The 12,923-nt window shown below is 44.4% G+C and overlaps 1 protein-coding gene across 1 annotated transcript in view; it reads right to left on the minus strand.

Moving 5' to 3' along the window:
* The window catches only part of RPGRIP1 (RPGR interacting protein 1), a 74,694-nt gene that overhangs the window by 36,850 nt on the left and 24,921 nt on the right, over positions 1 to 12,923 (minus strand). The window contains exons 7-10 of the mRNA XM_037987584.2: positions 10,142 to 10,247; positions 7,379 to 7,402; positions 6,028 to 6,174; positions 5,490 to 5,563 (exon numbers count right to left, since the gene is read on the minus strand). Of these exons, the coding sequence (XP_037843512.2) occupies positions 5,490 to 5,563; positions 6,028 to 6,174; positions 7,379 to 7,402; positions 10,142 to 10,247 (351 nt within the window). The remainder of the gene's footprint in view (positions 1 to 5,489; positions 5,564 to 6,027; positions 6,175 to 7,378; positions 7,403 to 10,141; positions 10,248 to 12,923) is intronic.

The raw sequence follows: 12,923 nt of genomic DNA on the forward strand, positions 1-12,923 counted from the left end.
TGACTCTATCTATCTTCACCAACGGCTAGAGAATGTTTGTCTTTGACCTAGATTATAAATTACTATCCTGAAGGGCAGGAATTAAACTTTTCAAAAACTGTATCCTCCACCCTATTGCATCAAGCTGTCAGAGCAGACCCATTCTGAGTATAAAATACACACGGCTGGTTCCTTTTTTTTTTTTTTTTTTTTTTTTTGAGGCATGGTGGCACACACCAGTGGTCCTGAGCTGTTACCCGGGTTGGACTGCAGGAGTGCAGTCTTGGCTCACTGCAACCTCCACCTCCCAGGTTCAAGCGATTCTCCTGCCTCAGCCTCCTGAGTAGCTGGGATTACGGGCACCCACCACTAGGTCCAGCTAATTTTTGTATTTTTTTTTTTTTTTTTCCTGAAACAGAGTCTTGCTGTGTGGCTCAGGCTGGAGTGCAGTGACGCAATCTGGGCTCACTGCAAGCTCCGTCTCCCGGGTTTACACCATTCTCCTGCCTCAGCCTCCTGAGTCTCTGGGACTGCAGGCACCTGCCACCACGCCTGGCTAATTTTTTTTTGTATTTTTAGTAGAGACGAGGTTTCACCATGTTAGCCAGGATGGTCTCGATCTCCTGACCTTGTGATCCACCCGCCTTGGCCTCCCAAAGTGCTGGGGTTACAGACGTGAGCCACCGTGCCCAGCCTAATTTTTGTATTTTTAATAGAGGGGACTTCACAATGCTGGCTGTGCTGGTCTTGAACTCCTGACCTCAGGTGATCCACCTGCCTCGGCCTCCCAAAGTGCAGCGATTATAGGTGTGAGCCACCATGCCCAGCCACATGGCTAGTTCTTGATCATTCATACAAATGAAATGACATGAATAATCAATTATTTCTTTTTATGTTTTATTTTGTATTTATCAATTTAATAAATGTGGTTTAAAAATAATTTATCGGGCTGGGTGCAGTGGCTCATGCCTATAATCCCAGTATTTTGCAAGGCCAAGGAGAGTGGATCACGAGGTCAGGAGTTCGAGACCAGCCTGACCAACACAGTGAAATGCCATCTCTACTAAAAATACAAAAAGTAGCGGGTGTGGTGGCAGGTGCCTGTAATCCTACCTACTTGGGAGGCTGAGGCTGGAGAATCATTTGAACCCAGGAGGCAGAGGTTGCAGTGAACCGAGATTGTGCCACTGCACACCAGCCCAGGTAACAGTGCAAGACTCCATCTCAAAAAATAAATTAATAACTTACTGGCCAGGCCGGGTGGTTCCCACCTGTAATCCCAGCACTTTGGGAGGCCAAGGTAGGCAGATTATCTGAGGTCAGGGGTTCAAGGCCAGCCTGGCCAACATGTTGAAACCCTATCTCCATTAAAAATACAAAAACTGGCTGGGCGCGGTGGCTCACACCTGTAATCCCAGTGCTTTGGGAGGCCGAGGTGGGTGGATCTGGAGGTCAGGAGTTGGAGACAGCCTGGCCAACATGGTGAAACCCTGTCTCTACTAAAAATACAAAAAATTAGCCAGGTGTGGTGGCAGGCACCTGTAATTCCAGCTACTTGGGAGGCTGAGGCAGAAGAATCGCTTAAACCCAGGAGGCAGGCATTGCAGTGAGCTGAGACTGTGCCACTGCACTCCAGCCTGGACAACAGAGTGAGACTTCATCTCAAAAAAAAAAAACCACAAAAATTAGCCAGGCGTGGTGGCACATACCAGTGGCCCCAGCTACTTGTGAGGCTGAGGAAGGAGAATCGCTTGAACCTAGGAGGCAGAGGTTGCAGCGAGCCGAGATCACACCACTGTACTCCACCCTGGGCAACAGAGTGAGACTGTCTCAAAAAAAAAAAAATAATAATAATAATAATAATAATAACTTACTTAGGCAAGTATTAACATTTCTTGGCATTTCCTGACCATTACCATGTAAAGACTCAAGAAAATAGTATTTTGAGTGATGAAGGGGAGAGACAAATAGTAATGTCTATCAAAGTGGATACTCCCCACACTGCTTTATTTCACTGAGATGAACAACATCAGTTGTTCCCAGGTGCTCCCATAAGTCCTCCTCAATCTGCCCCCTGCTGCCTTTTACTAGATCAAAAGGTACTTTTAAGCTGTTTTTTTTTTTTTTTTTTTTGAGACAGAGTCTTGCTGTATCGCCCAGGCTGGAGTACAGTGGCACAATCTTGGCTCACTGCAAGTTCCGCCACCCCGGTTCACGTCATTCTCCTGCCTCAGCTTCCCGAGCAGCTGGGACTACTGGTGCACACTGCCACACCTGGCTAATTTTTTGTATTTTTAGTAGAGACAGGGTTTCACCATGTTAGCCAGGATGGTCTCAATCTCCTGACCTTGTGATCTGCCAGCCTCGGCCTCCCAAAGTGCTGGGATTACAACCATAAGTCACTGAACCCAGCCTGGTACTTTTAAGTTTTCAAAACTTTTTTTCTTTTACTTACAGGTTGTTTTTTTGTTTGAGAGTCTCACTTTCTCACTGCACTGCACTGCACATGCCTCAATACAGGCTTGACCTCCTGGGCTCAAGCGATCCTCTTGCCTCAGCCTTCTGAGTATCTGGGAATACAGATGCACCCCACCATGCCCAACTAATTTTTTTTTTTTTTTTGAGACAGAGTCTTGTTCTGTTGCTCAGGCTGGAGTGCAGTGGCACAATCTCGGCTCACTGCAACCTCCACCTCCCAGGTCCAAGCAGTTCACCCTGCCTCAGCCTCCCAAGTATCTGGGGTTACAGGTGCCTGCCACCACGCCCAGCTATTTTTTTGTATTTTTAGTGGAGACAGTGTTTTGCCATGTTGCTCAGGCTGGTCTCGAACTCCTGTGCTCAGGCAATCTGCCCACCTTGGCCTCCCAAAGTGATAGGAGTACAGGCGTGAGCCACTGTGCCCAGCTGCCCAGCTAATTTTTCTTTTTTTTTTTTGAGACGGAGTCTTGCTCTTGTTGCCCAGGTTGGAGTGCAATGGCCTGATCTCAGCTCACCGCAACCTCTGCCTCCTGGGTTCAAGTGATTCTCTGTGCCCGGCCAGCTAATTTTCAAAATAATTTGTGGAGACGGGGTTTTGTCATGTTGCACAGGCTGGTCGTGAACTCCTGAGCTCCAGAGATCCTCCTGCCTCAGCCTCCCAAAGTGCTGGGATTACAGGAATGAGCCACCATGCCAGGCCACTTCCAGTTATTTTTAATTATAAAATTAATGCATGAATACATGTTCATTGTGAAAAATTAGAATAATATATCAGCATATAGAATAGGCCAGGGGTGGTGGCTCACGCCTGTAATCCCAACGCTTTGGAAGGCCGAGGCAAGCAGATCGTTTGAGCCCAGGAGTTTGAGACCAGCCTGGGCAATCTGGCAAAACCCTGTCTCTGCACAATATAGAAACTATTAGCCAGGTGTGGCGGCGTGTGCCTGTGGTCCCAGCTACTCGGGAGGCTGAGGTGGGAAAATCGCTTGAGCCTGGGAGTTCAAGACCAGCCTGGGCAACATGGCAAAACACCATCTCTACAAAAAATACAAAAATTAACCAGGCATGGTGGTGTGCACGTGTAGTCCCAGCTCCTTGGGAGGCTGAGGTGGGATGATTGCTTAAGTCTGAGAGGTGGTGATCACAGTGAACTGACACCACTGCACTCCAGCCTAGGTAACAGAGTGAAACCCCGTCTCAAAAAAAAATAAATAAAAAGAATAAAAGTGAAGGTGCCCCTTTGCTTTATTCTAATCCTCTTATCTCATTAAAGGTTTGTGGAAACATACAGATACGTAACATAAACCATGTCAGAGTTAACATATTCATTTTCAGCTTGCTTTTTCTTTTAACAATATACGTATTTCTTTCTCTTTTTTTTTTTTTTTTTTTTGAGATGGAGTCTCACTCTGTCAGCCAGGCTGGAGTCCAGTGGCGCAATCTCAGCTCCCTGCAACCTCCGCCTCCCAGGTTCAAGCGATTCTCCTGCCTCGGTCATCTGAGCGCTGGGATTACAGGTGCCGCCACCACGCCCAGCTAATTTGTGTATTTTTAGCAGAGACAGGGCTTTGTCATGTTGGCCAGGCTGGTCTCGAACTCCTGACCTCGTGATCCGGCCGCCTTGGCCTCCCAAAGTGCTGGGATTACAGGCATGAGCCACTGCGCCCGGCCATCTATCTCATTTTTAACAGCTGCATAGCACTTCATTGTGAGGAAGCAACATGCTTTATGTAATCAATCTCTTATCAGTGATTTCCTTTTTGTTTGTTTATTTGTTTTTGGTTTTTTGCTATTACTAACAGGGCAGTAATTAATATTCTTTTTTTTTTTTTTCCTTTTTGTGGAGAATAGGGTCTCACTATATTGCCCAGACAGGTCTCAAACTTCTAGGCTCAAGTTATTCTCCCACCTCTGCATCCTTAAGTGCTAGGATTACAGGTGTGAGCTGCTGCACCCAGCAACATTCTTATTTTATATATATATATATATACACACACACATACACACACACACACATATATTTGCACATACACAAGAGAATATTTTCATTTTGATTCCCCACCACCTCCCCAAAAAATTTGGGGGCCAGACATGGTGGCTCATGCCTGTAATCCCAGCATTTTGGGAGGCTGATGCAGGCAGATGACTTGAGCCCAGGAGTTTGAGACCAGCCTGGGCAACCTGAAAAAACCCTGTCTCTACAAAAAATAGAAAAAAATTAGCCAGGTGTGGCAGCGCACACCTGTAGTCCCAGCTACTGGGGAGGCTGAGGTGGGAGGATTGCTTGAGCCTGGGAGACTGGGGCTGCAGTAAGCCTAGAATGCCACTGTATTCCAGCCTGGACGACAGAGAGAGACTATGTCTCAAAAAAAGAAGAAGGAATTGCTGGTTAAAAAAAAAAAAAAGGGGGCTGGGTGCGGTGGCTCAAGCCTGTAATCCCAGCACTTTGGGAGGCCGAGACGGGCAGATCACGAGGTCAGGAGATCGAGACCATTCTGGCTAACATGGTGAAACCCCGTCTCTACTAAAAAAATACAAAAAACTAGCCGGGCGAGGTGGCGGGCGCCTGTAGTCCCGGCTACTCGGGAGGCTGAGGCAGGAGAATGGCGTGAACCTGGTAGGCGTAGCTTGCAGTGAGCTGAGATCCGGCCACTGCACTCCAGCCTGGGGGACAGAGCGAGACTCCGTCTCAAAAAAAAAAAAAAAAAAAAAAAAAAAGAAGAGGCAGGAGAATCGTTTGAACCCGGGAGGCAGAGGTTGCAGTGAGCCAAGATCGCACCACTGCACTCCAGCCTGGGCAGCAGAGTGAGACTCCATCTCAAAAAAAAAAAAAAAAAGGAAAGAAAAAAGATATGCACATTTAACATTTTAATAGTGTTAAATTCCCTTCCAAAAGGCTGCCAATGTATATTCTCACTAACAATATTGAGTACCAATTTCCCCATATATTTATTAATGCTAGGTATTAGGAATGAACTTTCTATAACGTCTTTCATAGTAACAATGCTCTGGGACCCAAATGTGGTACTCACTTTTCTAAGAGTTTGTCATAATTGTCATTCAGCAACTTTCGTTCTTTTTCCAAATCTTCAACTCTCTCCTGAAACTAAGAGTGATAGTAGTCCTTGAGATAAAATTTAAAAATCTATTCCCCCACACAGGATTTCCCTTTTCCATGGCAGGGAGGGGTGTGGGTGAGAGCCTTTCTATCGCCATCTCCAGTGTCTATGAGAAGCCATTCAACTAGAAAGACTTGAACCAATTGAAGGTTGGCTAGAAACTTTCATTGGAATTAATGAGGATTTTCCAAAATAAGTCTTCGTTGTCTCTGGTTTTCTACTGTTAGGGAAGCAGCAAAACATTATGAAAGAGCAAGGACTTTGGAAAACAGACGTAAGTATAAATCCGAGCTTTCCCCCTAATGGTGTAATCTTAAACAAATGATTTAACCACTTGGAGCTTCGTTTTTGTCATTTGAAAGAATGCAATACTCATATTGTTGCTAAGATACACATTCTAACATCCCTGAAGTTGAAATGTAGATGGTATCTTTCAACTATTATTATTTACCTCCTTCAGAGTCATCTGCAAGATAGACACATCTTCCAGTTGGCTCTTCAAGCTCATAGCCTTCTTGCTTTCTTCCTTTAGCTCTGCCCTGAGCTCATTCACTTGGTTGAGGAGGGCCTCATGGGCTGCACTCAGGATTCCCTGATTCTGGGGCAAAAGGAAAGTACCTCTAGGAATGGTCATATCACTCAGCACGAGTGGTCTCCAGACACCAGCAACCCTAGCATTCTCTAATAGATGTCACAAAGAATGACTATGATTAATAGCATATTAACTTTGTACTGTTAGTTTACCCTGTTTTTCACCCTAGCATTTCTCTGGAAGTATAATTTTCCTGGTAGGTAGGGTTTTCCATTCTGGGCAATTTTAGTTCATCATTTGAGCCTTAATTTTCTTTTCTTGTATTTAGTTATTTATTTATTGAGACAGTCTCGCTCTATTGCCCAGGCTAGAGTGCAGTGGTGCTTGGCTCACTGCAACCTCTGCCTACCGGGTTCAAGCAATTCTCCTGCCTCAGCCTGCTGAGTAGCTGGGATTACAGGCATGAGCCACCACGTCCGGCTAATTTTTGTATTTTTAATAGAGATGGGGTTTCTCCATGTTGGCCAGGCTGGTCTCGAACTCCTGACCTCAGGTCATCCACCTGCCTCGGCCTCCCAGTGTGCTGGGATTACAGGTGTGAGCCACTGTGCCTGGCCCCTGAGCCTGAATTTTCTCAAGGTTCAAATTAATCCCTAGTTCTAAATTAGTTGCCACCTTCCAAAGCTGCCTTCACTTTCTAAGCTATTTGACTGCTTTTTTATGATGATTTATTTCTCCGTTTCTACCTAGAAAAGTGACATGTTAACTCTAGAAGTTCTCTGTGTGTTTCTGGTGGACTCCTCTGGTGAGGCACAGCTGGGTGGTCTCCTTTGGAACTCTGTCTTAGTGGTGATTCTTAAGCACAGACATCCACCCAGCTTCACATGCAGCCCACTCACAGTGGTGAATAAGGCCAAATATTTAAGACCATCTGAGAACACCAGCAACAACTTTGTTTATATCTCATCACTTCACACATGCTTGAAGAATACTCAAGTTTTGAGCAAATATTATAATTTGCTTCAGCAATAGGCTTAAAAATACCATGCCAAATATTTCTCAACTCCAATCTCATATTTCAACTTTTATGAAAACAGTGCAATAAGTATCTTTTGATAATAGTATCATTGTTAACAGAAACTATATGACATAATAACATTGATTTAGTTAGCTAAATTCTGGTGTTATGTTACTTGGAGATGAACATAGATTTCTTTGAGTTTGATTATTCTGGTTACAAAGAAACGGAGACTCAATTCTCATTAAGTACCTTCTGGAGCAAAGTTTCGTATGCCTGGAAGAAAGAAATTATTATTTTATTAATTTATCAATTTCACGATATATTTATCACTGTAATATAAATGCTTAACGTTTTTAAAGACATTATAAAAATCCCACAGAACAAGTCAATTTGTGTACTTGTTTACTAATTGTTGCTATTTTTCCCCTGCCCTAGCTTGCCAAGTAGTATGTGACTGCAATCTTTCACACCATTTCTCAAAAAATAAGGAAGGGTCATTTATTCACATTTGCATTGTACTTAGTGGATTATCCAAGAAAAATGTTTAATCTTAAACTAGGTACTATTACTTAGCGTGCTTCAGAAAGATCTCCTCAGTTTTAGAAAAAAAAATAATGATCATAACAACAGGTATAATTAGTTGAGTAGTTGTTATGTGTTATATGTTACTATGCGTTTCATTACCTGCTACATGATGATCATTATAATCATTTCACATATATTATCTCATTTAATCTCTGTAGCAAATATGAGAGGTAAGTTTTTGTTTTTGTTTTTGAGACAGTCTCACTCTGTCACCCAGGCTGGAGTGCTGTGGCACAGTCTCGGCTCACTGCAACCTCCACCTCCCAGGTTCAAGCAATTCTCCTGCCTCTGCCTCCCAAGTAGCTGAGATTACAGGTACACCCACCACACCCAGCTAATTTTTGTATTTTAGTAGAGACTAAAATACCATGTTGGCCAGGCTGGTCTCAAACTCCTGACCTCAGATGATCCACCTGCCTCGGCCTCCCAATCTTTTTTTTTTTTTTTAAGTCCAAGTAATCTTTTTGAGAGAAAAAATTGATCGTATCAACTTGCTTAAAACGCGTTCACACAGCTCTCTGCTGTCTGTAGCATAAAGCCTAAATTCCTAGCATGTTCTGTCTTTAATGACAACAAGAAAAAAATTATTAGTGTGTTCTCCATGACCAGGTTCCTGATGTTTCTCACCTCTGCTCTCACGGAAAGCCCCTCCTTCTCTTGCACACTTATTAACACATGCTAATCTTTTAATATTTCAGTATTTAACTCACAGATCTATTCCTTTATCAATCCTTTCTTTTTTCTTTTTTTGAGACAAAGTCTCACGCTGTCACCCAGGCTGGAGTGCGGTATCAGGATCTCGGCTCACTGCAACCTCTGCCTCCTGGGCTCCAGCACTCAAGCAATCCTCCTGCCTCAGCCTCCAGAGTAGCTAGGACACAGGCACACTTCACGATGCCTGGCTAATTTTTGTATTTTCGGGGTAGAGATGAGGTTTCGCCATGTTTTCTGGGCTGGTCTCGAATTCCTGGGCTCAAGTTATCCTCCCTCCTTGACCTCCCAAAGTGCTGGGTTTACAGGCTCGAGCCACGGCATCCAGCCATTAATCCTTTTCTGATCTGGCACTGTTTTAGGAGTTATTAAAAATAATTTTAGGCAGATAGAGAGAAAAAGGGATCCTTGGATAGTTTTCACGTCCTTTAAAGCAGCTCCAGAAACGTTTTTTGTATAGCAGGAAAGCCCCGGCTCTTACAGCCGGGCAGGCAACCTTTGATATGCAAATGTAGGTGTTTGGAAACTGGGTCCACCCAAACATGGCGATTCCCGCCCTCGTCTTCCTGCCCTTGCCCCAACATGTACCTGGCAACATGGCCACCCCCACCAATCCCCACGTGTGTATAACATCATGGCGCCCTGTATTCGCATACTTTTAAGGCTAGGGTAGGAGGCCCAGTTTTTTCCACAGGCTACATGAGTGACGTGCCTGGTCAAACCAATCCCGGAGCCCTATGCAAATCAGACACCACCTCCTCCTGCCTACTTATATAAGCAGCCACTTTTCCCCTGCACATGGGTCTCCTCTTTCGGCTTTGCAGTATTCCTGCCTCTGTGGCTGTAGAGGGGAGCTTCTTCCGTCTTTGTTCTCCCTTCTTTCTTGCCTATTAAACTCTCTGCTCCTTAAAGCCGCTCCACATGTGTCCCTGTCGTTTTATCTAATTCACGTGAGACAAGAGCCCTGGTGTTCCTCCACTCATTAAAGCCATATCAGCACCTCACCCACTGGTGAGTCTGACTACTCTCTCTTTTGTGTCCTGCCCATACTCTGCATACGGATAGTTGGATTTGTTTACTTGTTCTCTCCTATAAACGCCTTGAAGGCAGATGTTATCTTATTTATCTTTGTAATCTCTGTATCCGAGTGCTTTACAATTCCAGGTACTGGATAGATATTTGTTCAATAAAAAGATGGTGCATGGTGCTGACGTTACTTTGACCCTTGATACTCTATTTCCACCAATCAGATATTAGTTTCTAATGTGTGATAATGCTAAATGGCAGTCGTCAGGCTTAGAAAATATAATGACGGTAAATATCCGGGACAGAGTGCAGCTCACAGAAAGTGCTAAAAGGCTAGTTTCCTTCCCTTCCCCTGGGACTGCTTTTGGCTTCCTAATTTAATCACATTCTGGTTTGTGGTCTTTGTAGGGGACCTTAACCCTTACACAAGTTAACTCCACTCTATTTCACCTTAGCAGGCAGAGCTTGAGCCTTCCTCTTAATAGAGAAATAATGGGAAATACTGGGAAAAGAATATACTCCGAGCTGTAAGGCTTGGATTTGAATATCACTTATAAATTGTGTGACCTTAGACAAGTAACTTAGTCTTTCTGAATTATGGCTTCCCATATGTAAAATGGAGAAAATAATATGAATCTCTTATTTGGGGTTCCCCCCACCAAGAAAGCACAGCTCATGATGGCAACTCACCTCTTGAACTTCTGTTAATTGTGCTTTTGTCATAACCAATGAGGCACTTCTTTCATGTAAGAGCTTCTTAAGTCGAATCAGCTCTACCTTCTCTTTAATGGAAGCTCTGCAGAGAAAGGTGCTAAATTATTCTGTCTGAACATGAACAGAATTAAAGACATTTTCTCCCTGACTGTGCCCCAATAAGAATACCTCCCTCTTGTCTCTTGCCTTCCCCCTTCCCCACACTAGAACAGAAGTATGTGTATGTGCACTCTAGTAAATAATGTCCTTTCTCCCATTTCTCATCACGCCAGCCAAGATTTGATAGAGATCACTAACCTTAAGCTTATGTTCTGAGAAAAGATAATAACTACTTTTTAAAATGATGGTGTTCATAATTTCCCATAAACCTTGCAATGTCAAGCTAGGTCTCAGCCTTGTTTCCTTAGAGAAGCCAGTGAGGTTTGAACGTGCTAGAAAACTTAAAAAGAAGATTATGAACCAGGCACTGTGGCTCACGCCTATAATCCCAGCCCTTTGGGAGGCTGAGGCGGGCAGATGGCCTGAGGTCGGGAGTTGGAGACCAGCCTGGGCAACATGGCAAAACCTCGTCTTTACTAAAAATACAAAAATCAGATGGGTGTGGTGGCAAAAGCCTGTAATCCCAACTACTATGAACACTGGGCAAGGGAATCGCTTGAACTCCGGGAGGCTGAGGTTGCAGTGAGCCGAAATCACATCAGTGCACTCCAGCTTGGGCAACAGAGTGAGACTCTGTCTCAAAAAATAACAATAGTGGCCGAGTGCGGTGGCTCAGGCCTGTAATCCCAACACTTTGGGAAGTCGAGGCAGACAGATCACGAGGTCAAGAGATTGAGACCATCCTGGCCAACATGATGAGACCCCATCTCTACGAAAAATACAAAAATTAGTTGAGCGTAGTGGTGTGCACCTGTAGTCCCAGCTACTCAGGAGGCTGAGGCAGGACAATCGCTTGAACCTGGGAGGGGGAGGTTGCAGTGAGTTGAGATTGCACCACTGCACTCCATCCAGCCTGGCGACAACAGAGCGAGACTCTGTCTCAAAAAATAATGATAATAATAATAATAGTAAAATACACCTGGCACAGTGGCTCACGCTTATAATCCCAGCACTTTGGAAGGCTGAGGCGGGTGGGTCACGAGGTCAAGAGATTGAGACCATCCCGGCCAACATGGTGAAACCCCATCTCTACTAAAAATACAAAAATTAGCTGGGCATGGTGGCGCACACCTGTAGTCCCAGCTACTCAGGAGGCTGAGGCAGGAGAATCACCTGAACCTGGCAAGTGGAGGTTGCAGTGAGCTGAGTTTGCACCACTGCACTCCAGCCTGGGTGACAGAGTGAGTCTCTGTCTCGGAAAAGAAAAAAATAATAAAATAAAATAATAGAAGATTAGCCCGGGCGCAGTGGCTCACGCCTATAATCCCAGCACTTTGGGAGGCCAAGGCAGGCGGATCACCTGAGGTCAGGAGTTCGAGACCAGCCTGGCCAACATGGTGAAACCCTGTCTCTACTAAAAATATAAAAATTAGCCAGGCATGGTGGTGGATGCCTGTAATCCCAGCTACTCAGAAGGCTGAGGCAGGAGAATATGCTTGAACCCGGGAGACAGAGGTTGCCATGAGCTGACAAGGAGCCACTACACTTCAGGCTGGGCAACAAAGTGAGACTCTGTCTCCAAAAAAAAAAAAAGAAGACTATTATTCCTGAACCCAGGAGCTCACGTTTTCTTTATTGTTTGAAAGATTGAAAGAGACACTGGGGAGGATTTGGGTTCACTCCACTCTATCTCATTGAGTCCCTGTCTAGCTGCTTATTAGAATAACCTGGAGCAATCTTAAAATTACACTGCCTGAATTCCACCCTCAAATAATTGAAAGGGAATCTCAGAGATGGGGCCCAGGAATCTGTTATGTTTTTTTTTTTGTTTTTTTTTTTTTTTTGAGACGGAGTCTTGCTCTGTTGCCCAGGCTGGAGTGCAGTGGCGTGATCTTGGCCCACCGCAACCCCTGCCTCCTGGGTTCAAGCTATTCTCCTGCCTCAGCCTCCCGAGTAGCTGGAATTACAGGCATGAGTCTCCACACCTGGCTAATTTTTGTATTTTCAGTAGAGATGGGGATTCACCATGTTGGCCAGGCTGTTCTCGATCTCCTGACGACAAATGATACACCCACCTTGGCCTCCCAAAGTACTGGGATTACAGGCGTAAGCCACCACATCGGGCCTGGATCTGTGGTTTTAAAATGTCTCCAGGTTGAAAACTTATATCCATACAAAAAACTACACATTATGTTAATAGCAGCTTTATTCATAATTGCCAAAACTTGGAAGCAACTAAGACATCCTTCAGTAGCTGAATGGATAAATAAACTGGTACATATAGACAATTGAATGTTATTTGGTGTTTTGAAAAAATGAGCTTTCAAACCATTAAAAGACATGGAGGAAACTTAAATGTATGTTACTAAGTGAAAGAAGCCAATCTGAAAAGGCCACATACTATATAATCCCAACTATATGACGTTCTAGAAGAGGCAAAACTGGAGACAGTAAAAAGATCAGTGGTTGCCAGGGCTGGAGGTAAAAGACATGACTAGGTGGAACACAGAGGATTTTTATGGCAGTGAGGCTATTCTGTATGATGCTATAATGATGGATACATGTCCTTATACATTTGTCAAAACCCATGGAATGTACAACACCAAGAGTGAACCCTAATGTAAACTATTAAATGACGGTCAATGTAATGATGTGTCAA

The sequence above is a fragment of the Chlorocebus sabaeus genome, chromosome 29 (assembly GCF_047675955.1).
Source record: "Chlorocebus sabaeus isolate Y175 chromosome 29, mChlSab1.0.hap1, whole genome shotgun sequence".
Classification (NCBI taxonomy): Eukaryota; Metazoa; Chordata; class Mammalia; order Primates; family Cercopithecidae; genus Chlorocebus; species Chlorocebus sabaeus.